Consider the following 26,619-nt stretch of genomic DNA (forward strand, 5'->3'; position numbering starts at 1 on the left):
TCATATTAATAATAGAGTGAAATATTGACTATCTGCATTCAACCACTTCACCTGTCTAGACTTAAGTAGTCTATAAGTATTAGGTTAAGTCCGCCCGAAATGCCTCGGCATGATAGTGGCTTTCTTTGCTCCAGTCATATTGTGGTATGTAAACACACATTGTAACCTTAGCAAAGAAATAAATCTTTATTTTATTATTATTTATCTAGCAGTAAAATAGGTACTTGGGTGTTAGTCGACTGGTGGGGGTCGCATTGCAGGGGCAAAATTGATCTAATTTACCCGACATGCTCTGCATAACAAAGGAACTTTCTATATAGTAGTATATCATTGATGTCAGGTATGCCTGTATACCTTGTACGTGTACTTGTAGAAATAAAGATTATTACTATTATTATTACATTAATTTTTCTCAGAGAACATTTTACTTCTTATCACTGCATTTTACTTTCAATTAAAATCTATTCATTGTACCAGTTTGCCATTTATTTCTCGTATATTTTCTTTTTTTTCTAGATTAATTTTTCTTGGGGAAACTATAAATTTTTACTCCAAGTAATGCAACATGCATATCTGTTTTGTCTTCTTCATACGACTGTCACAGGAACTTAATGCAAGCAAGTGATGTACAGACTGTTGTTGAGCTGAAGCTGAGCTATGTTTGCAGGTTTTTGCTCGTCATATGTTTAAACCTTTTTCTATAATGGGATTTTCAGGTTTCTTTTACATTTTTTCTTCTTATTCGCCGGTATTCTCCCGGCCCGGGTCTTTTCCAAGTAGTGGTGACCCGGCTTTGGCTCCCTATCTGGGGAGTATCTCGAGACCTAAGTCTTTTTGACAATGATTATTATTATTATTAAAGATTAGCCGGTATTCTCCCGGCCCGGGCCTTTTCCAAGTGGTGGCCCAGCCTTGGCTCCCTCTTTAGGGAGTGTCTGAGACCTAAGTCTCCCATGGGAGGAGGCACAAGTACCTCCTCGTCTTTGGGACCAACTGTCCCCAGGCCTAGCCACAAGCTAGGCCTCTCTGGTCTGCCATCCCCGCCCCAAGGGGGCAAATGGGAATGACAGTCTTATGAAGTGTGAATTGCTCATTACACTATAATTTGTTCATGATTGTAGCCATGTATAAACGTAAGTAACCATTCTTACAGTATTCATTACCTTTGTAACTTGTGAGTTCATTACCTTGTACCTAGTTCAGCCATCCAAACTTTGGGGCCCAGTCCCTGGATCCATTACGTACCTCTGTAATCTGTAAATACCTTTGTAACTTGTCATGATTGTGACTAGACCTACCCGGAGTTCATTACCTTTGTAATTTGTGAGTTCATTACCTTTGTAAATTGTGAATTCATTACCTCTGTAACTTGCTCAGCTATCAAAACTTTGAAGTCCAGTCCCTGGACCAATTATGTACCTCTGTAATCTTTTGACTACCGCCCACAGGATGGGTATGGGGTGCATAATAAACATATTAAACTAACTTATGAGCTAAAGGCTCGGGCTCAGGTACCTGCCCTACCCTAGAAGGGTTAGGCATGGTGTCGATGTTGACAATGACACGAGTTAGTGCTATAGTTCAAAGGGTATTTTTTTTTCTTCTTATTTTGTTTTACGTATATGTACAATGTACGGTTTTTCCATTTGCTTGCCAGTTCATTTTCTTCTAAGTATCTTCAAAATCCAGAGAAGTTAGTTTAATGTTTATTATGCACCCCAAACCCATCCTGTGGGCGGTAGTCCCAAGATTACAGAGGAACATACTCTGGTTCGAGGGACTGGGCGGCAAAGTTTTGATAGCTTAACTAGAGAGAATATTAGTTTTGAACATTCCTTCAAAGTCCAGGGTGACTCGGTTGGCAACGTATTCGCCTCACACACTGAGCGTCCGTGGTTCAATCCCCGACATGGGTGGAAATGTTGGACATGTTTCCTTATACCTGTTCTCCCTGTTTACCTACCAGCAAATAGATAGTTTAGTTTAATATGTTTATTATGCACCCCATACCCATCCTGTGGGCGGTAGTCAAAAGATTACAGAGGTACATAATTGGTCCAGGGACTGGACTCCAAAATTTTGATAACTGAGCAAGTTACAGAGGTAATGAACTCACAATTTACAAAGGTAATGAACTCACAATTTACAAAGGTAATGAACTCACAATTTACAAAGGTAATGAACTCACAATTTACAAAGGTAATGAACTCCAGGTAGGTCTAGTCACAATCATGACAAATTACAAAGGTATTTACAGATTACAGAGGTACGTAATGGGTCAAGGGACTGGGCCCCCAAAGTTTTGATAGCTGAACTAGGTACAAAGGTAATAAACTCACAAGTTACAAAGGTAATGAATCCTGTAAGAATGGTTACTTACGTTTATACATGGGTACAATCATGAACAAATTATATACCCAAGGATGGCGAAACGTCTACAGTAAAGATACCCAGATGTTGCACATGTGTAATTTTCATCTTGTCCGTATTACCTGGAGAGGGTTTCGGGGGTCAACGCTCCCGCGGCCCGGTCTGAGACCAGGCTTCATGGTGGATCAGGGTCTGATCAACCAGGCTGTTACTGCTGGTCGCACGCAAGCTGACGTACGAACCACAGCCCGGTTAGTCAGGTACTGACTTTAGATGCCTGTCCAGTGCCTTCTTGAAGACAGCCAGGGGTCTATTGGTAATCCCCCTTATGTATGCTGGGAGGCAATTGAACAGTCTTGGGCCCCGGACACTTATTGTGTTGTCTCTCAGTGTTTGTCGTGGCACCCCTGCTTTTCATCGGGGGAATGTTGCATCTCCTGCCGAGTCTTTTGTTTTCATATGTACAATTTCTAGGTAAGCAATTTCACCTGCCTTGAAAGGTTTTGTTAGTGTGCAGCAATATTCCAGCCTAGATAGAATAAGCGACCTGAAGAGTGTCATCATGAGCTTGGCATCCCTAGTTCTGAAGGTTCTCATTATCCATCCTGTCATTGTATCAATCGCATCTGCTAGAAAAATGTTGTGGTATTTGAAAGGGAGATTCTCTGACATACGTTTAAAGATATTTTTTTTTCATTTATGTTAATGTTAAAATTAATAATTGTGTACCAAAAGAATCTTTGAAAACTTACCAAACCTTATTATAACAAGTGCTATTTAATTTATCATAATCCAGCTAAATATGTTTGTTTACAATAATTTAGTAACATACAAACACAATGAAATATATTTTTTTCGTTAGGTTCAGAATGATTTTTGAGAAAATATTGCATACGCAAATTTTCGCTTGCCTTATTCGGCAAGAAGAGCGTTGATATTTAAGCCAAAATAGCAAGTTTTACCTATTCGGCACGATATATATATATATATATATATATATATATATATATATATATATATATATATATATATATATATATATATATATATATATATATATATAATGTCGTGCCAAATAGGCAGAACTTGTGATCTTGGGTTAAATAGCAACGCTCATCTTGCCATATAGGACAAGTGAAAATTTATGTATGCAATAATTTCTCCAAAATCATTCTGAACCTAATGAAAAAAATATATTTCACTCTGTTTCTTTAGTATTAAATTATTGTAAACAAATCTAAAATATATTTAGTTGGGTTAGGCTAAAATAAATTGTTCTTGTTACAATGAGGTTAGGTAAGTTTTCTAAGACTCTTTTGGTGCAAAATTATAAATTTTTACATCAACATTAATGAAAAAAATATATCTTTAAACGTATAAGAGAAAATTTCAGAAAGGGCTTAATTTTAAATGAGTTCTTGCTAGTTGACCAGTTTTACGTATTCGGCACGACATATATATATTATATATATACATACATACATATATATATATATATATATATATATATATATATATATATATATATATATATATATATTTATTTTCCAGTCGTGTGCACCGAGGAACAAAAAACTGGGGTTATGGAATACTGGGATACCTTTCTCGGATCACGCAGTGACCGAAATACATTTAGTTTACTGTAGAGTCAGCTCATCCTTCTGATCATCGTCAATATTTCACAGGCTAAGACTATCAGATGTGCGACTGTGATACTATAATAGAAAATGTCCTCTTTGTCTGACACTTTGAGCTTTTCCTCGGCGAGTCTCCAAGTTATGATGAAAATGATTCTGTATTGCGATACATGATGCAAACAACCACGGGGTGAGTTGAATGATAGTTCTAGGCCTTTTGTGGTGCAATCACATCATCAGTTAGTTTAATATCTTTATTATGCATCCCATACCCATCCTGTGGGCGGTAGTCAAAAGATTACAAAGGTACATAATGGGTCCAGGGACTGGACCCCAAAGTTATGATAGCTGAACTAGTTACAAAGGTAATGAATCAGCCTCACTCCTATACATGGTTACAGTCATGAACAAATTACAAAGTAATGAGCCACTGACACGTCCACACCTGGTCACAATTGTAATGAGTTATAAATACAAATATTAAGTGGGTCATACACCCACACGAGCGCGCGCGCGCGCGCACACACACACAAGGGCGCACGCACAGACATGCACACGAGCGTACAAATATATGCATACACACAAGTACTCACACACCCCCCCACACACACACACACGCACACGCACACACACACACACACACACACACACACACACACACGCACCACACACACACACACTCACACACACACACATGGTAATGCATTATTTACAGCTAGCAAAGTCAGGGTATTTCTCCTGAATGGTCTGTAATATACCAATGTGGATAAAATACTTTGCCATTTCTTGAACATTTCTGAGTGAGTTGTTTCTAAATTCATTAATCTGATCACACTCCAGTACATAATGACGCAAGGTGTGACAATAGTCCATCTGGCAAAGTTTGCATTTCGTTTGGTCTACATCTGGTGGTGGTGATTTAACCTGCCATAGACACTTGTAACCCAGGCAGAACCAGGCAGTAGTGACATCCAAGAGCCTGCTTATCTTGTTGGATGCACAATAGATATGTGGCTGCTCCTGCATGATGGAATGATGATAGATGGACTGACTTGTGTCAATCTCCCTAAGTCTTAAGTCAATAAAGTTCAATTGAAGTTCTTTTCGTATTATTGTTCTCAAACTGCTAAGTGACAACCCAATATTGTGATCTACCCCCTCTTTGAAAGCATAGAGCTTAGCCAATTTATCAGTTCTATCATGCATCTGAAGACCAATGTGAGATGGAATCCACAGCATGTGCACTCTTGACTCCACTGTCCACAATCTTACCATACCTATGTCAGGCTTCTGACACAAGCATGCCACAATTTATACTTAATGAATTGAGAGCATTTATGGATGACAGAGAATCAGTTACAATTCAAGTGTCAACCTTAAATACATGGATGCAATTGAGCGCAAGGAGTATGGCAAACAGTTCTGTTTGAAGGGTAGAGGCCCAGTTATTGATGCGTGCTCCAATTTCTTTATGAGAGCCATCACTCTGTATGACAGCAGCACTACCAGCTGCACCAGTGGACTGGTGAACACAACCATCAACGTAAATAATTTGTGTAAGTGTTCTGTGTGACTAAGTTATCAATACAGCTTAAGGCATCATGTTTGGCTTCAAGACGAAGCTTTGGTTGTGATTTATGAAGAGTTTTTGGGGGAAATGGAGGAATGGTAGTTTGGAATGGGGTAATATCCCATGGAGCAGGGAAATGTCTCTGTTGCCTAACTTGACAGATCATGTAGCTGGTTCATGCATAGGTCGGTTCCATTTTTTTCGATCCATCTGGAAGGATGTTCACCTGTGCTGAGGAAAGTTTGGAGGGCTTCTGTGCAGGGGTTTGAATGGGCTAACCTAAGCATATTGACCCCAATGAGGATATTTCTTTCAGTAACACGATCTCTAATGCTTGGAATATTAAGTTCTTTCCGCATATTTAAAATTTTGGCAGTACGAGGGCATCCTAGGATGATCCTCATTGCTTCGTTTTGCAGTTTTTCCAGCCCTCCAAGCTTCCAGTCAGACACGAGTGCAAGTAGTGACGCCGCATAATCAACCAATGATCTAATATAAGCAAGATACATCATTTTCACAATTTTAACATTAGCTCCATACCTGGGATGAAAACCTGCCACAACTCTAAGTGCTCCCAGCCTTTCTTTGTATTGGCGACGAAGTCTCATTACAACAGGTCCAAGTAGTGGAACCTCAAAGCCTAGATGCCTGTATCTGCTTACATATTCTAGAAGAGACCCATCATGCAACTGGATCTGTCGAACTGTGCCTCTCTGCCGAGAAGGACGCCTGTTGAGTATCTTTGTTTTATCCCCTGAGATTATTAACCCCAGATCCTGACACAAGGCTAGTACACGATTAAGAATGTTTTGGGTGTTGGAGAATCCTGTGGTGTGAATCATTATATCAGCAAAACTAACCATATAATGATGGGGCTGGCTAGGCATAGCATTAAGTAAAGCATTAATCAGAATATTGAAAAGGGTGGGACTAAGCACACCTCCCTGTGGGGTTCCTAATTCAAAATCTTTAGTTACACTTTATGTCCTTGGAACAACACATACGACTTTCTGTTGGACAGGTAACCTTTAATCCACCGGAGAAGCCATCCTCCAACATCCATTCTGGTGACCTAAGAAGCAAAATCACCACCCATCTAGAAACCTATCAGTTATACAACCCAGGGCAACATGGGTTTAGAACAGGTCGCTCCTGTCTGTCTCAACTATTGGATCACTACGACAAGGTCCTAGATGCACTAGAAGACAAAAAGAATGCAGATGTAATATATACAGACTTTGCAAAAGCCTTCGACAAGTGTGACCATGGCGTAATAGCGCACAAAATGCGTGCTAAAGGAATAACAGGAAAAGTCGGTCGATTGATCTATAATTTCCTCATTAACAGAACACAGAGAGTAGTCGTCAACAGAGTAAAGTCCGAGGCAGCTACGGTGAAAAGCTCTGTTCCACAAGGCACAGTACTCACTCCCATCTTGTTCCTCATCCTCATATCTGACACACACAAGGATGTCAGCCACAGCACCGTGTCTTCCTTTGCAGATGACACCCGAATCTGCATGACAGTGTCTTCCATTGCAGACACTGCAAGGCTCCAGGCGGACATCAACCAAATCTTTCAGTGGGCTGCAGAAAACAATATGAAGTTCAACGATGAGAAATTTCAATTACTCAGATATGGTAAACACGAGGAAATTAAATCTTCATCAGAGTACAAAACAAATTCTGGCCACAAAATAGAGCGAAACACCAACGTCAAAGACCTGGGAGTGATCATGTCGGAGGATCTCACCTTCAAGGACCATAACATTGTATCAATCGCATCTGCTAGAAAAATGACAGGATGGATAATAAGAACCTTCAAAACTAGGGAGGCCAAGCCCATGATGACACTCTTCAGGTCACTTGTTCTATCTAGGCTGGAATATTGCTGCACACTAACAGCACCTTTCAAGGCAGGTGAAATTGCTGACCTAAAAAATGTACAGAGAACCTTCACGGCGCACATAACGGAGATAAAACACCTCAATTACTGGGAGCGCTTGAGGTTCCTAAACCTGTATTCCCTGGAACGCAGGCGGGAGAGATACATGATTATATACACCTGGAAAATCCTAGAGGGACTAGTACCGAACTTGCACACGAAAATCACTCACTACGAAAGCAAAAGACTTGGCAGACGATGCAATGAAAAGCAGGGGTGTCACTAGCACGTTAAGAGATCATACAATAAGTGTCAGGGGCCCGAGACTGTTCAACTGCCTCCCAGCACACATAAGGGGGATTACCAACAGACCCCTGGCAGTCTTCAAGCTGGCACTGGACAAGCACCTAAAGTCGGTTCCTGATCAGCCGGGCTGTGGCTCGTACGTTGGTTTGCGTGCAGCCAGCAGTAACAGCCTGGTTGATCAGGCTCTGATCCACCAGAAGGCCTGGTCACAGACCGGGCCGCGGGGGCGTTGACCTGGAGTTTACCTGGAGTTTACCTGGAGAGAGTTTCGGGGGTCAACGCCCCCGCGGCCCGGTCTGTGACCAGGCCTCCTGGTGGATCAGCGCCTGATCAACCAGGCTGTTGCTGCTGGCTGCACGCAAACCAACGTACGAGCCACAGCCCGGCTGATCAGGAACTGTCTTTAGGTGCTTGTCCAGTGCCAGCTTGAAGACTGCCAGGGGTCTGTTGGTAATCCCCCTTATGTGTGCTGGGAGGCAGTTGAACAGTCTCGGGCCCCTGACACTTATTGTATGGTCTCTTAACGTGCTAGTGACACCCCTGCTTTTCATTGGGGGGATGGTGCATCGTCTGCCAAGTCTTTTGCTTTCGTAGTGAGTGATTTTCGTGTGCAAGTTTGGTACTAGTCCCTCTAGGATTTTCCAGGTGTATATAATCATGTATCTCTCCCTCCTGCGTTCCAGGGAATACAGGTTTAGAAACCTCAAGCGCTCCCAGTAATTGAGGTGTTTTATCTCCGTTATGCGCGCCGTGAAAGTTCTCTGTACATTTTCTAGGTCGGCAATTTCACCTGCCTTGAAAGGTGCTGTTAGAGTGCAGCAATATTCCAGCCTAGATAGAACAAGTGACCTGAAGAGTGTCATCATGGGCTTGGCCTCCCTAGTTTTGAAGGTTCTCATTATCCATCCTGTCATTTTTCTAGCAGATGCGATTGATACAATGTTATGGTCCTTGAAGGTGAGATCCTCCGACATAATCACTCCTAGGTCTTTGACGTTGGTGTTTCGCTCTATTTTGTGGCCAGAATTTGTTTTGTACTCTGATGAAGATTTAATTTCCTCATGTTTACCATATCTGAGTAATTGAAATTTCTCATCGTTGAACTTCATATTGTTTTCTGCAGCCCACTGAAAGATTTGGTTGATGTCCGCCTGGAGCCTTGCAGTGTCTGCAATGGAAGACACTGTCATGCAGATTCGGGTGTCATCTGCAAAGGAAGACACGGTGCTGTGGCTGACATCCTTGTCTATGTCGGATATGAGGATGAGGAACAAGATGGGAGCTAGTACTGTGCCTTGTGGGACAGAGCTTGTCACCGTAGCTGCCTCGGACTTTACTCTGTTGACGACTACTCTCTGTGTTCTGTTAGTGAGGAAATTATAGATCCATCGACCGACTTTTCCTGTTATTCCTTTAGCGCGCATTTTGTGCGCTATTACGCCATGGTCACACTTGTCGAAGGCTTTTGCAAAGTCTGTATATATTACATCTGCATTCTTTTTGTCTTCTAGTGCATTTAGGACCTTGTCGTAGTGATCCAGTAGTTGAGACAGACAGGAGCGACCTGTTCTAAACCCATGTTGCCCTGGGTTGTGTAACTGATGGGTTTCTAGATGGGTGGTGATCTTGCTTCTTAGGACCCTTTCAAAGATTTTTATGATATGGGATGTTAGTGCTATTGGTCTGTAGTTCTTTGCTGTTGCTTTACTGCCCCCTTTGTGGAGTGGGGCTATGTCTGTTGTTTTTAGTAACTGAGGGACGACCCCCGTGTCCATGCTCCCTCTCCATAGGATGGAAAAGGCTCGTGATAGGGGCTTCTTGCAGTTCTTGATGAACACAGAGTTCCATGAGTCTGGCCCTGGGGCAGAGTGCATGGGCATGTCATTTATCGCCTGTTCGAAGTCATTTGGCGTCAGGATAACATCGGATAGGCTTGTGTTAGTCAAATTTTGTGGCTCTCTCATAAAAAATTCATTTTGGTCTTCGACTCTCAGTCTGGTTAGCGGCTTGCTAAAAACTGAGTCATATTGGGACTTGAGTAGCTCACTCATTTCCTTGCTGTCATCTGTGTAGGACCCATCTTGTTTAAGTAGGGGCCCAATACTGGACGTTGTTCTCGATTTTGATTTGGCATAGGAGAAGAAATACTTTGGGTTTCTTTCGATTTCATTTATGGCTTTTAGTTCTTCCCGCGATTCCTGACTCCTAAAGGATTCTTTTAGCTTAAGTTCGATGCTTGCTATTTCTCTGACCAGTGTCTCCCTGCGCATTTCAGATATATTGACCTCTTTTAGCCGCTCTGTTATTCTTTTCCGTCGCCTGTAAAGGGAGCGCCTGTCTCTTTCTATTTTACATCTACTCCTCCTTTTTCTTAGAGGAATAAGCCTTGTGCATACATCGAGTGCCACCGAGTTAATCTGTTCTAGGCATAAGTTTGGGTCTGTGTTGCTTAGTATATCTTCCCAGCTTATATCGGTTAGGACTTGGTTTACTTGGTCCCACTTTATGTTTTTGTTATTGAAGTTGAATTTGGTGAATGCTCCCTCATGACTAGTCTCATTTTGTCGGTCTGGGGCTCCATGCATACATGTCTGAACCTCAATTATGTTGTGATCTGAGTATATTGTTTTTGATATGGTGACATTTCTTATCAGATCATCATTGTTAGTGAAGATGAGGTCTAGTGTATTCTCCAGTCTTGTAGGCTCTATTATTTGCTGGTTTAAATTGAATTTTGTGCAGAGATTTAAAAGCTCGTGTGAGTGTGAGTTTTCATCAGAGCTGCCTCCTGGTGTTATTTCTGCAACAATATTATTTGCTATATTCCTCCATTTTAGGTGCCTTAAGTTGAAATCCCCCAGGAGCAAGATGTTGGGTGCAGGAGCTGGAAGATTTTCCAGACAGTGGTCAATTTTTAACAGCTGTTCCTGGAATTGCTGGGATGTTGCATCCGGAGGCTTGTAGACTACCACAATGACTAGGTTTTGGTTCTCGACCTTTACTGCTAAAACTTCCACTACGTCATTTGAGGCATTAAGCAGTTCTGTGCAAACAAGTGACTCTGCAATGTACAGGCCAACCCCCCCCTTTTGCCTGTTCACTCTGTCACATCTGTATAGGTTGTAACCTGGGATCCATACTTCGTTGTCCAAGTGATCCTTTATGTGGGTCTCAGTGAAAGCCGCGAACATTGCCTTTGCCTCTGCAAGCAGTCCACGGATGAAAGGTATTTTGTTGTTTGTAGCTGGCTTTAGACCCCGGAACTCTCTCCAGGTAAACTCCAGGTAATGATTACATGTCGGTTGGCTACATGAAAAGCGGATTTAAGGTCAAGGAAGGTAGTGTATGAGCTGTCAGTGAATCACATCATCAGAAGCTTGAAATGTTGCATAAAAGAGGAAGAGGTCCAAGCAAATACAGGCACAGGGAGCTCCCAGCGCTTGTATTTGTTTGGACCTCGTCTTTTTCGCAACATTGCAAGTTCCTGATGATGTGTTGATTGCAACACGAAAGACCTAGAGGTATCATTTAACTCGCCCCGTGGTTGTTTTGCATACAGAGAGACTTGAAGCCTTGTTTCACTTGTCTTCGTATGAATCGATGACGTCCCCAGTGGCTGGAACGTTTCCCTATATTCCCTGGCCAGCACGTTTCATTTTCATTTCATCACACTGAAAGTTAAGACACATGTGCAACATCTGGATATCTTTATTGTAGACGTTTCGCCATCCAGTGGCTTTATCAATACAGATTCTGGGACATAATTAGAAGACAGTAGAAGTATATACACCACATCACACTGTTTAGATGTATCTGCCTGAAATGCCTAGGCATGCTAGTGGCCTTCTTTGTAATTAATATTTTATAATATGTAAACCACACATTATAATCTTCACAGAGAAAAAAACATTTCAATTTCATTATATACATCTCCATTGTATATATTCTTGCATTAAAAAGTTCTGTATTACTGCATTATCTTCGCTGTAGGTTGTGTGTATTAAATAATCATTATGGATTGTGTACCTTTATCATTGGAGTGCTGCAGATAATGGCTCAATCGTTCTCAAGGTTAAAGTCGTCCATCTTCCATGAAATGTATTATACATATTAATTATTGATCAATTTAATTTGTAAATATTTCAAAAGGAAACTACACAGTGCTACGTCAGAAGGCATTTACCTAAAATTTTATCATGTTGGTTCACAAGCAAGAAAGGCTTTAAAAATTGTCCAAGTTTGCCTTTAAAATGCTATTACGTTTGTACTGTGAAAACAAAACTCGTGAATATGAAGATAGCAGTGGTTGTCATGGTAACTGATGTAAACAAGACATAGGCACAGCTCCACGCTGAAAGTTCACAAGACGTTTATTGTGTGGCAGTTACCCGCTTCTGAAGCTCCTCTGTGGCAGTGTTACCCGCTTCTGAAGTTCCTATGTGGCAGTGTTACCCGCTTCTGAAGTTCCTATGTGGCAGTGTTACCCGCTTCTGAAGTTCCTATGTGGCAGTGTTACCCGCTTCTGAAGTTCCTATGTGGCAGTGTTACCCGCTTCTGAAGTTCCTATGTGGCAGTGTTACCCGCTTCTGAAGTTCCTATGTGGCAGTGTTACCCGCTTCTGAAACTCCTATGTGGCAGTGTTACCCGCTTCTGAAGTTCCTATGTGGCAGTGTTACTCGCTTCTGAAGTTCCTATGTGGCAGTGTTACGCGCTTCTGAAGCTCCTATGTGGCAGTGTTACCCGCTTCTGAAGTTCCTATGTGGCAGTGTTACCCGCTTCTGAAGTTCCTATGTGGCAGTGTTACCCGCTTCTGAAGTTCCTATGTGGCAGTGTTACCCGCTTCTGAAGCTCCTATGTGGCAGTATTACCCGCTTCTGAAGTTCCTATGTGGCAGTGTTACCCGCTTCTGAAGCTCCTATGTGACAGTTTTACCCGCTTCTGAAGTTCCTATGTGGCAGTGTTACCCGCTTCTGAAGCTCCTATGTGGCAGTGTTACCCGCTTCTGAAGTTCCTATGTGGCAGTGTTACCCGCTTCTGAAGCTCCTATGTGGCAGTGTTACCCGCTTCTGAAGTTCCTATGTGGCAGTGTTACCCGCTTCTGAAGTTCCTATGTGGCAGTGTTACCCGCTTCTGAAGTTCCTATGTGGCAGTGTTACCCGCTTCTGAAACTCCTATGTGGCAGTGTTACCCGCTTCTGAAGCTCCTATGTGGCAGTGTTACCCGCTTCTGAAGTTCCTATGTGGCAGTGTTACCCGCTTCTGAAGTTCCTATGTGGCAGTGTTACCCGCTTCTGAAGTTCCTATGTGGCAGTGTTACCCACTTCTGAAACTCCTATGTGGCAGTGTTACCCGCTTCTGAAGCTCCTATGTGGCAGTGTTACCCGCTTCTGAAGTTCCTATGTGGCAGTGTTACCCGCTTCTGAAGTTCCTATGTGGCAGTGTTACCCGCTTCTGAAGTTCCTATGTGGCAGTGTTACCCGCTTCTGAAACTCCTATGTGACAGTGTTACCCGCTTCTGAAACTCCTATGTGACAGTGTTAACCGCTTCTGAAACTCCTATGTGGCAGTGTTACCCGCTTCTGAAGTTCCTATGTGGCAGTGTTACCCGCTTCTGAAGTTCCTATGTGGCAGTGTTACCCGCTTCTGAAGTTCCTATGTGGCAGTGTTTCCCGCTTCTGAAGTTCCTATGTGGCAGTGTTACCCGCTTCTGAAGTTCCTATGTGGCAGTGTTACCCGCTTCTGAAGTTCCTATGTGGCAGTGTTACCCGCTTCTGAAACTCCTATGTGACAGTGTTACCCGCTTCTGAAACTCCTATGTGGCAGTGTTACCCGCTTATGTAGCCTGTGTGTAGTATCTCGAAGTTTAACGTTATGTATAACTGAAGTTGGTTAAACAAGACTAAATAAAAATATAGCTTGGTAAAGACAACACCAAACAGAACAGTAACTGATTATTGTCTAGGAATACCTTTCCTCTACTTCATATAACGAGTATTTAGTCTCTGTCTTTGTTCTTCCGTCTCCCTCTCTCTTACACACAATTAGAAGCACGAGCATACTCTCGCTAGCTTTTGAAGACAGACGGGCATCGTTAAACTTCAGACCAGTGTCGCTGACATGCATTTTATGGATATTATCAGGAAAAACAGTGGTGGAACACCTAAAATGTAGTGGGTGCATACATGACAACCAGCACGGCTTTAGAGATGGTAAATTTTGCCTCACAAGCCTAATTGAGTTCTTCGACAAGGTAACAGAAGACAGGAGAGAGGGATAGGCAGCTTCCATCTTCTTGGACTGTAAGAAGGCTTTTGTCACAGTGCCGCACAAGAGACTAATACAGAAGCTAGAGTAGGAGGTAGGAATTACAGGGAAAACAATACAGTGGATTAAACGCGTACCTGACAGGTGTCGGAATGGGTGTTATTTCTTGTATACGTGAATAACATGGCGAAAGGGATAGTCAGAGGTATCCCTGTTCGCAGGTGTAAATCTAATGAGAATACTATTAGACATGGACTAGGACAGACTACAACTGGATATGGACAGGCTGCTGGCCTGGTGTGACAAGTGGCTACTGGAGTTCAACCCCAGCAAGTGCAAAGTGATGAAGCTTGGGGAAGGGCAAAGACCGCAGACGGAGTACAGACTAAATAGGGGGACAAACCTTAGTTAAGGAGAAGGATCAGGGGTGAGGATTGTATCGAGCACATCGTATGAGGCGCACATGAATCAGTTTAATGCAGTAGATGTGCCTCTGGTAAATTAAAGAGTAGCTTTTAGACATCTAAGTAAGGAGCCATTCACGATTCTGTGTGCTAATTTCTTGACATGCTTGACCAGTGTAGAACCCACACCTAGTTAAGCATGTCAAGAAAAGAGAGAAAGAGCAGAGTTATGCAACGAAACTAGTCCCGTAACTAAGGAGTATGCCTGATGATTCTGGAGAACAGGAGGATTAGGGGTGACATGATAACGTACAAAATACTAAGACGAATTGACAGAGTGTATGTTGACAGAGATGGGAAGCAGGAACACGAGGGCACAACTGGAAGTTGAAAACTCAGATTAGTCACAGGACGTAGTATTTCTTGAGCATTAGAGCGGTCAGGAAGAGGAACTACCTAGAGAGTGAAGAGGTAATGGCAGGATCCATACATAGCTTTAAAGGTATGATAAGGTTCTCGAAGCCAGGAGTGAATCTAGTAGCAATTAACGAAGAGGCGGGGTCAGGAGCTGAGACTCAACCTCTGCAACAACATATAAGTGAGTATATATACGAGTACGCGAATACGCGCGCACGCACAGACGCAGACACACACAGCGACCAGTGAAGAGGCGGGGCCAGGAGCTTGGAATCGACCCCTGCAACCTCAACTAGCTGAGTACACACATTGAAGAGGCGGGGCCAGGAGCTATGTATTGACCCTTGCAATAGGCGAGTATCTAGCCTAGACAGGACTCGCAGCAATGGTTTTAAGTTGGAAAAATTCAGATTCAGGAAGGATATAGGAAAGTACTGGTTTGGTAATAGAGTTGTGGATGAGTGGAACAAACTCCCAAGTACCGTTATAGAGGCCAGAACGTTGTGTAGCTTTAAAAATAGGTTGGATAAATACATGAGTAGATGTGGGTGGGTGTGAGTTAGACCTGATAGCTTGTGCTAACAGGTCGGTTGCCGTGTTCCTCCCTTAAGTCAATGTGACCTGACCTGACTAGGTTGGGTGCTTTGGCTTAAGCCGGTAGGAGACTTGGACCTGCCTCGCATGGGCCAGTAGGCCTTCTGCAGTGTTCCTTCGTTCTTATGTTCTTCTTATGTTCTTAAATAGGTGAGTACACACTACCGACGTCAACGCGCGCGCGTGCATCTGCTACCTCTGTTGATAGCAGTTAAAAAAGTTCTATGACATCGTCCAAGAAAGAAAAAACGAAAGCCTCCAAAAAAAGAAAATCAGAAAGATTCTGACAGTCTTATTATCATTATATATATATATATATATATATATATATATATATATATATATATATATATATATAAAATATATATATATATATATATTATATATATATATGTCGTGCCGAATAGGCAGAACTTGCGATCTTGGCTTAAATAGCAACGCTCATCTTGCCATATAGGACAAGTGAAAATTTGTGCATGCAATAATTTCGCAAAAATCATTCTGAGCCTAACGAAAAAAATATGTTTCATTGTGTTTGTTTATTATTAAATTATTGTAAACTTATCTAAAATATATTTAGTTGGATTAGGCTAAATTAAATTGCGCTTGCTATAATAATGTTAGATAAGTTTTGTAAGGTTATTTTGGTACAAAATTATTAATTTTTACATTATCATAAATTAAAAAAATGATCTTATCTTTTATAATGAACTTATTTTTAAAGGAGTTCTTGCTAATTGACCAATTTTACCTATTCGGCACGACGTGTATAATATAATAATATATATAAATATATATATATATAAATATATATATATATATATATATATATATATATATATATATATATATATATATATATATATATATATATATATATATATATATATATATATATATATATATATCTTCAGAGAAGAATATAAACGTCCTGCCGAATCCAGCGGAGTTACAGGATTAACATGGAAGGTATGTAGACTTCTGTTACTGTATTTGATGATTCACTGGATCAGCACCATGACCTTGCTCAAGGCAGCTGGATACAATTCAGTTTGATATTTTTATTATGCACTCCATATCTGTGGAAGGTTACCTTATCTTATCTCACGCAATTGACACGGTTCATGAATACTACTCCTCAAGCACTCTAATCTTTTGACCGGCACCACAAGATGGGTATGGGGCGCATAATAAAGCAGGTATGTTGATTAAGGGGCTCTTGATTCAAAGAACTGAAGCTGTTATCCCCATCCAAGGAGCAAACCTGAAAAATAGACAAATACGACTATATGAAAACTTTTTGGACGACGTTTCGCCCAGGCAGGGGACTTCATCAAGCGAGAAGATAATCCTAAAAGAGAAGGGTAGGTGGGCGAGTCCCCTGTGGAACGTGTAATTGAAGGGGCGGAGAAAACCTTAGCTGTCTCATCCCTTTGAGGTGTACTTTTTTTTTTAGTTCAATTTACTTCCATTAATACCTGAAAGTGGGCGTCAGGTCACACTGGTTGCTAAACGTCTTAGACGCTTCCTGGCTATAGAGGTTCTGCTAAACTAAGAACCACTGTCATGACCCCAAAATGCCGAGGGCTGATTCAAGGCACTTTCTCCTTTGCACATCGTCCTCCTTAACGATCAATGCTCCTTCATTTCAATTCATCATAGAGTTGCGGACATTTCACTGGGCCACGCAGGCGTTGCTCAAGTATCATTAGATTAATGGTGTATAATACCTACAACTAGACGAGTATGACACATGTACAACAGTTGGGTATGTATTGCCGAAACGTTTTGCCTGCTATGCAGTTTCTTCAGTCAGAGTTATCTTCTCTACTGGTATACAGTAAATATACTGTACAATTAAAACCTCCACTTCATTTGTGTCATTTTCACCAACTGTCTACATCATGTCCTTATCTTTACCATGCGGTACGTCAGTCAGACGTTCAATAAACTGGAAGAACTCGTAGATATTTCTTAGCACATTTAAAATTCAAGTTAAAATTTCCCTCTAACATTAGTCCACTACTTACCGGTTATTATTATTATTATTATAATCAAAAAGAAGCGCTAAGCACTACTTACCGGTGATTCATACACCACTGAAGAAAAAGAAATGAAATCTAATAAGGGGCTATACAGCGCCTGGGAAATGGAAGGCAAACAGGTTTAATCAAAGAAAAAGATCAAGAGCTCTTCATCAACATCAAGGAACCCTTTTAAAAATAGAAAAGAAACCATAGTGAATATACCTAGAAGTATATATTTATTAGTGATTGTACACAGGGTTGATATTAAGCAATTTCTTAGATATTGAGAATTCTTGATTATTCAGGTACAAATAAGAAATCAAGGTTCCTTGTGCAAGTCATGATGCAGCTGTCAGCTGGTTATCAACTCCGACAGGTAAAACAGCGTTCTAAACCAACTAACAAGCTGAAAATTAAAAACCACGAGTTATGTTCTTCACTGTTCCCAGGTCCTGAAGTTAGGGTGGGGGGCTCTGGCCACCACTGGGTGCGTGTGGACTGGGGGGACCCTGATGGGGACCTCAGTAGTGGCGACTCTCCAGGGTCGTCGCAGGGAGGTGACCCCGGTCACGCCACCCCTATTGATGTCACCACCCCCAGGTGAGTCTACCTGGCCTGGTCTCCCCTCCGACAGGTAATAAGGGAGGATGGGATGAAATTATGCTATTCCCTTTTTCTCTCTCTCCAACGTATTCTCGTTCGCTTATAAACCTCTGATAACTGCTCTCTCAACATGTTATATTTCTCCCTTTCTCTCTTTGCTACAGTCTATCTTCACATTAAACACCCACATATCATCTTTATATCTTATGTGGGATTGAGAAAGGAACGGGAGATGGAGATAAAGGAAGACATGTTGAAGAAGACAATGTTCACTATAGAATTACTAGAACATATAAGACATGGAACAGGTAAATTAATGTGGGTTCGAATAGCAGCCGCACATATAAACATGTTTGAATTACATGAAGTGTGACAAGGTAGAAAAGAACAACATTTTTTGCTATCCTGGCAGACCCCTCAAGGAAGGTTCCTTGATGTTGGTGAGGGGCTCTTGATTTAGGGAATTGGATCTGAGCTCCAGTTCCCCGAATTAAGCCTGAATGCCTTCCACAAGGCGCTGTATAATCCTTTTAGCGCTTCCCCCTTGATTATAATAATAATAATATCCTGGCAGACAATACCTTCAGAAATCCTTCCCTTACAAGTAATTAAAACTTTCTCAACTAACTTCTAAATTCAGTGCTCTCAAACACATACAATTTGCATGGCACATCACAAAGATTAATTACACTTATGGCTGTTTTAACTCTGATAGTGGGAAGGCGAGAAATGTTATCATAAACGAACCTGATAACGCAAAACAGAGAAATGTTCTAATTAACAAGCGAGCTTTCACCTTACAAACTGTGCTGTTTGCCATATTTATTGCTTTCATGAGTGCAGAAGCTACGACTACAGATAATTTACATGTCTGTGATGCCCTCTTTTCACTGTTTGCGCTAAACACTGAGATCTAAATGTAATATGCTTGTGTTTGATGCCAGAAACAGGTATTCACGAATTATTGACAAAGAGGATACAAGTCAAACTTCTGTAGATTCCCTCCCACATATAGGCCTCCAGGAACGTGAAGAAGTCGATCCCTTGGCTAGAGTAGGTACCATCACATCACCCCATGTTTAAATATGAATGCATATACACACTCCACCAAGGACTTATACTTTTGCTCTTTTGTTTAGTCACTATTAAAAAAAAAGAGACTAACAACGAGTTTGAAGATAATAAATCAGTACAGATGAGAACTACCGGATCCATTGCCCATCAGATTTTCATTAACTAATTGCATCAAATCTCGTTGTGAGAAGACACACATGACCACACACTAGAACACTCTTCCATAAATTGTCCAACAATCCTACCATTTAGATATAGGACCAAATAAATCCTGCAGAAAATGGCTAATATCTTCTTTGTCAATAAGAAAATCTCTAGGTGGTGCAAAAGCATCACCTATATAAGCAGATCTAACTTACAATGAGACTAATGTAATTAAAGATATCTGAAATTTTATCCACACATTGTATTCAGTAGAATATTAACTATATAATAATACTGTAACTTATGAAATGACTTAGAGTTAAAAGAAATACCTGTACCCAGTGTGGTCTAATAAGGACTCACTATGAGCTCTCATCCATTCTTGAACTCTACTGCTCACAGGATTAGCTGCAGGTGCACACTCCTGTCAGGGGGATGGGAGTCCCCTGATGCTGACGAAGAGCTCTTGAATCAAGGGCGCTTCAAAGAGTTAGAAATACTTTAATGCTAGTAAAGGAGTTTTCATTAAAGAAACTTGAACTACTCGTCTTTAGATCAAACCTCGTTACACCATATTTCCCAATTACATAACCTTTGTAAATATCTGAAAGGTTTACATCAGTCTGGAACTAAAGGGACTCTTGTGTTAGGATTCGTGGGTACTTTGTAATCGAGGGTCTGGGTGTGTTGTATCACATCAGCCCCTTAAGGGCAAGCCCTGACACTTGTATCATTTAATATTTTGATCGGGTTCTCCTCTTATTACCATCTCTACCACTACTGAGTAATATTTAATGACAGAGCTGGAGAAGAAGTGAATGATGTTTGACTTCTTTAACAGTGACAATCGTATTCATTAATATTTTGATCAAATTCTACTCTTACTACCACCATCATCATCATCATCATCATCATCATCATCATCATCACCATCATCACCATCATCACCACCACCACCACCACTGAGTGATGTTTATTGACAGGGCTGGTGAGGGTGTCAATGATTCCTACGAAGACTACCTAGAGTTGGCCTACGCTAAGGAAGTTCAGCCAGACACTTACCTCCAGGACGAAGACGTGAGCTCCATCTATACATTTGTACACAATTAGTCACATATGCGAGCATTGAGAGTAATAAAGCTGGGATGCGTGTCTTTCTTACAAACTTGTCTATGTTCATCACCCGTTTTGACTTGTATGTTTAGTTTGAGAGTTTTATTATCTACACTATGATCATACTTTGGGTGGTAGTTACCCCATACCCATCCAGTGGCCTCGGTCAAAAAAAAAAAATACAGACACAAAACACAGACCGGGCCGCGGGGGCGTTGACCCCCGGAACTCTCTCCAGGTAAACTCCAGGTAATGAGTTCATTGAATGGGCACCCAACATTTTAATAGCTAAGTTCCAGTTGTAATGCTCTGCTATGCTAAAGTGATCTATTACACAATGTTAATAATAATAATAATAATAATAATAATAATAATAATAATAATAATAATAAATGTGATTCAAGAGTGGCTATTTTTATTGGAAAGTGCAGCAGTGGAAAAAAGTTACATTGACTTCACTGGGTTAGCCTAGGTTACTCTATACGTAATTTAGTATATAAAACCACTGGAAAAGTTTAAAATTATGTGGGAGGCTCTAATAAACACTCGCTATAGGGTCTGGATGAAGGTCCTATGGAGGAGGAGATGGACCGCACTGAGGTCTTCCCTGAGCGTCCCACACAGGTGTACACGGTCCAACTCCTCTCACCCAGAACCGGATGGACCACCATCTACAGGTCAGTCATTACCTCTCCATTACCTTGTCAAGTTTTTATTTTATTTTATCTTGTTGCCACACTGGCCGTCTCCCCCAAACAGAAGACACCGAACAATATAACTCATTCGCCATTATTCACTCATTAGCCGTTTCGTCAGAAATATGCGGACCCTCCAGTAGCAACACTCCAGGACGCTTCCGCTTCCAGGACTCAAGTCTGGCTAACCGGTTTCCCTGATTGCCTTCACGTTACCTTGCTCACACTTCAATAACACGTCAAACCATGAAAACCATTCGACTCCATTCATTCCAATATATCTCGCTGACACAGGCCTTCAGGATGCTCAAGCCCCTACCACTTAAAAAAAAGCTCCTATACCATCTCCCTCCAGCCCTTTTGGGATGACCCCTGCCCTTCCTTCTACCCTGGATGTATATACCTTCCTGGTCATCCAACTGACAGGTACTCTTATATTTCTGTTTACGGCTTCTTTCTCATGCTACACATGACATGACCACAATGCCCACGCCTATTATAATCGGTGCCATTTACCGGATGCCACATACAAACATTCCAAATTTTATTGATAAAATAAAGACACTAATAATAAACAACCAAGTGAACAAGCACCACCTACTCTTAGCCGGAGACTTCAACATCAACCTTGACCTAACAGATGATCAACCAGTAATAGATTTCATCAACAATATGAGCAACACACTTCTCATAGCATCTATAACTAAATCAACCAGGCTGACAGAGGCAACTGCAACCATAATTTACCATAAATGGACCAATATACTAGCCCCCCTTAAATCAGGGATAATCACAGACAGCACTACTGCCCACTACTCCACCTTCCTCGTAACACTGCTAAACCTCTCGAATACAACAAAATTTCTTTTAGATTTCATGATGAGGCCTCAATAAGCAACTTCACAACAGAGCTACGGACAGTTGACTGGCCGACAGAATTCTCCAATGCCAATGGTATCGATAATTGGATTGACATATTTCTTAAAAAATGCTTAGACTATATAACGAACATTGTCCTATAAAAATGAAACAAATCACGAATAAACGGTTATGTTGCCCATGGCTAACTAACAGCATACTAAGGTCTATAGATAAGAAACATCAGTATGAAAAGCAATATAGGCAGGGCTTAAAACACAAAGACATTATTAAACACTATGCATCAGTTCTCACCAAACCGATAAAGACCAAGCAATTATACTATTCAAGCAGATTCACCGAAACAAGAGGAGTTATAAAGACCTGGAAAACACGCTCTCAGATTCTAGGCACCCACAAACTGAAAAAAACAGGGATATTGTTCTAACTAAACCAAATGAATCACAATTACAGCCTATTGATACAGTCAACAAGATAAATGTCTTCTTCTCAACCATAGGATCAAACCTCGCCAGTAAAATCCCAGGTACCAACGCCCGAGCAAGTGACTATTTAAATGGAAACTTCCCATCCTCCTATCTTGCACCTACCGAGCCCACCGAAGTCACCTCGATTATCAAGTCACTTAAAAATAAACCAGGGAACCTGTCTCAAGTCCCACCATTATTGTACAAGCGAGCGGCTCATGCCCTTTCACCTATTTCTTTACTTAACAAATCCCTAGAAATTAGCACCTTCCCGACACTACTCAAGACAGCAAGGGTTACACCAATACACAAAGGTGGTGACCCCACAGATGTAAATAACTAAAGGCCATTATCAAACTTACCGTTACTATCCAAAATCTTCGAGAAACTCGTACACAAGAGACTAAATTCGTTTATAACAGCACAAAGAATACTCAACCCTTGCCAAATTGGCTTCAGGGAAAAACAAAAGCACAAACGATGCAATAGTAAAAATGCTAGACCTGCTCTACACTGCAGTGGAAAATAAGGGATATCCATTAGGTTTCTTTATTGACCTAAGGAAAGCTTTTGATACAGTAGACCACGGTATCCTACTCCACAAACTTGACCATTATGGTATAAGAGGCCATACACTTACATATTTCAAATCCTACCTTACTAACAAGTATCAATACGTCTCCATTAAGGACACCTCATCATCACGACCACTTGATACTGGAGTGCCTCAGGGAAGTGTCCTTGGTTCCCTGCTCTTCCACTTATACATCAATGATCTTCCTAACGTAGCAGCACCTGAAACCAATTCTCTTTGCTGACGACACGACTTATGTCATCTCCCACCCAAATCTTGCCTCACTCAACACCATTGTTAACGAGGAGCTACTCAAAGTATCTACTTGGATGACAGCCAATAAGCTTACACTTAACACTGACAAAACCTTCTATATTCTGTTTGGTAACAGAGCAGGTGTTGCACAACTCGACATTAAGATCGAAAGTGCTCCTATTGCTAAGCATACTGAGGGAAAATTCCTGGGCCTACACCTTGACAGCAACCTAAATTTCAGCACCCATATCCAACACATAACAAAAAAAGTATCCAAAACTGTTGGGATCCTCTCTAAGATATGTTACTACGTACCACAATCAGCCCTACTCACACTATACTATTCACTCATCTCTCTCTACCTCACATATGCCATTTGTGCTTGGGGATCAACAGCAATTACACACCTAAAGCCAATAATAACTCAACGAAAAGCAGCAGTGAGAATTATCACAAAGTCCAATGCTAGGCAACACCCCCCCCCACTCCTCAAAGACTTAAACTTACTCACTGTTCAGAACATCCACATTTATTACTCTCCAATCTACATTTACAGAACCACAAATTCCCATATTAACCCTGAACTAAAACACTTTCTTGATAGTTGTGACATGACCCATAGGCATAATACCAGACACAAACATCTCTATGACATTCCCCGTGTCCAGCTAAATCTATACAAAAACTTCAATGTACATAAAAGGGCCTAAAATTTGTAACTCCCTGCCTGAAAACTCTAGAACTGCAGACTCAACCACCATTTTCAAAAGCACAGTTAAAAAAATCTTATCTCCCTAATACACCCCACCGGTAGCTAACCACATGAGAACCACCGTATCTTGCATATATCCAAAACAAAATACACTTACTTGATATCTGTGACTCCCCCTAATTTACACTAATGACTGTCAACATAAAATTCTGAATACAGCTTTTGATAAATAAGTCATAAGTTTGTCTAAGACACTCCGTTATAGGAGCTTTAATAGAAACTGTTATCATGCCAAGACGAGACCAGTCCCATTGATAAACTAATTGTTAATATTTTAAATGTTTTGAACTACCTCACTTTTGTAAATCTAGTTAATCACTACAGCTACCTCACTTTAATACCAGTATGATCCATAACTTATGTCAATATACAGTAAGAAATACATAACTTCCCTGGTGACTCCACCAGGGGCAGCGGGCGAAGCTGTGTGGTGGAGGGCCTGGCGCCTGCACAGTTGACCCAGGTTCGAGTTTGCCTGGTCCAAGACCAACTCACCTCTCCCTGGTCTACCCTGACCATCAAGACCAAAAGTGAGTTAATCCACCCATTCATTAAACATCTCGTGAAACTTAAATAATTATACATTATATTTTTGTACATAAAGTAGCTGCTAGGTAAACTCCAGGTAAACTCCAGGTAAACTCCAGGTAAACTCCAGGTAAACTCCAGGTAGGGAGTGAGTGTTGAAAGCATGCCTTTTTATTCATTTTCTAAATATATTGAAAAGAAGAGAGTACAACATGAAAATATAGACTAGAGATTTTGAGAGATCTTGCAAAAGGTTTCAATAAAATATAAAATATAAATACGAAGATTAAGTTGAGAGAGAGAGAGAGAGAGAGAGAGAGAGACAGAGACAGAGACCTGTGGATCTTGTGGATCTGTCAGTTACAATAGGGTTACGTTAGATAAGGGTTCCCCAAAGTGGTCAATATCGACCCTTTAGGGTCGATGGTACTATCGGAAGGATCGATATATGCCTGGGGGTCAAAAGGGGGTAAATAAATGTCTTGGGACTTGCTTTGCGTCGTGTATCTGACCTTCCACCCTCTCCCTTGTCTCTCTCATCTCTCGTGTCCTGGGAAGGATATACATACTGAGCGTACTTCATCACCTTCAGTATATTCTCAACACCCATAGTGATACCAGTGGTGCCAAGGAAGTGATTACTGTGCATCTATTATAAATTCAGTATTATTACACCCATAATGGCAGCTGCTGATACCAAGAAGTACCGGCAGTATTCACAAGAATATTTAAAATTCGGATTTGTAACTTTGTTTACCAAAGAAACAATGTCAGTGAGCCTGTTACGTGAAAATACTTTCAGCAATATTGCCACGAAACCTTCGAAGATGAAGACCACCTTGAAAGGGTTCACCCTAAGAAACAAAAAAAAAAGAACCTGATTATTTTAAGTTGCTTTAAGAAAAAAGAAAAATCAACCAAATTTAAAGCCATTTTTCAAAGCAAGTGCCAATGTTGATAATAAAGTAAGAGTGAAGGCATCATACAATATCTCCCTCACCATAGCAAGGAAAGGAAAACCGTATCCAATTAGCGAGATCATAATTACAGCAATTACAGAGGTAATTGAAATTGTTATGAAGACTCTCAACCTGCGACTAGCTGAGGATTCGAACCCATGTCATTTTGGCGCGCCTAATGGTGAGCGAAAATCACACATGACGCTCTAACCCAGGGTACATATACTTTATATATATTGTATATATTGTATATATTGTATATATATATATATATATATATATATATATATATATATATATATATATATATATATATATATATGTGTGTGTATGTGTGTGTGTGTGTGTGTGTGTGTGTGTGTGTGTGTGTGTGTGTGTGTGTGTGTGTGTGTGTGTGTGTGTGTGTGTGTGTGTGTGTGTGTGTGTAGGTATTAGGTTGGTAGACAGCAACCACCCAGGGAAGTACTACCGTCCTGCCAGATGACTGTGAAACAGAAACCTGTAACTGTTTTGCATGATGGTAGGATTGCTGGTTTCTTTTTGTCTCATAAACACGCTAGATAACAGGGATATCTTTCTACTCCTACTTACACTTTGGTCACACTTCACAGACACGCACATGCATATATATATATATACATACATCTAGGTTTTTCTCCTTTTTCTAAATAGCTCTTGTTCTTCTTTATTTCTTCTATTGTCCATGGGGAAGTGGAAAAGAATCTTTCCTCCGTAAGCCATGCGTGTCGTATGAGGCGACTAAAATGCCGGGAGCGATGGGCTACTAACCCCTTCTCCTGTAGACATTTACTAAAAAAGAGAAGAAGAAAAACTTTATAAAACTGGGATGCTTGAATGTGCGTGGATGTAGTGCAGATGGCAAGAAACAGATGATTGCTGATGTTATGAATGAAAAGAAGTTGGATGTCCTGGCCCTAAGCAAAACAAAGCTGAAGGGGATAGGGGAGTTTCGGTGGGGGGAAATAAATGGGATTAAATCTGGAGTATCTGAAAGAGTTAGAGCTAAGGAAGGGGTAGCAGTAATGTTGAAGGATCAGTTATGGAAGGAGAAAAGAGAATATGA

The 26,619-nt window shown here is 41.0% G+C and overlaps 1 protein-coding gene across 2 annotated transcripts in view; it reads left to right on the forward strand.

Annotated features, from left to right (window-relative positions):
• The first annotated feature begins 16,302 nt into the window (after nt 1-16,302).
• LOC128700492 (fibronectin type 3 and ankyrin repeat domains 1 protein-like) overlaps nt 16,303-26,619 on the forward strand; it is a 45,866-nt gene continuing 35,549 nt past the window's right edge. Inside the window, exons 1-5 of one of the 2 annotated variants that reach the window (XM_070086926.1) lie at nt 16,303-16,414; nt 17,922-18,072; nt 20,277-20,370; nt 20,962-21,083; nt 24,457-24,578. In XM_070086926.1, coding sequence (XP_069943027.1) covers nt 16,408-16,414; nt 17,922-18,072; nt 20,277-20,370; nt 20,962-21,083; nt 24,457-24,578 — 496 coding nt within the window. In that variant the 5' untranslated portion in view covers nt 16,303-16,407. Of the gene's footprint in view, nt 16,415-16,439; nt 18,073-20,276; nt 20,371-20,961; nt 21,084-24,456; nt 24,579-26,619 lie in introns of those variants that run through there. The other variant, XM_070086925.1, reaches the window with a different exon arrangement.

This window comes from Cherax quadricarinatus, chromosome 20 (assembly GCF_038502225.1).
Source record: "Cherax quadricarinatus isolate ZL_2023a chromosome 20, ASM3850222v1, whole genome shotgun sequence".
Lineage (NCBI taxonomy): Eukaryota > Metazoa > Arthropoda > Malacostraca > Decapoda > Parastacidae > Cherax > Cherax quadricarinatus.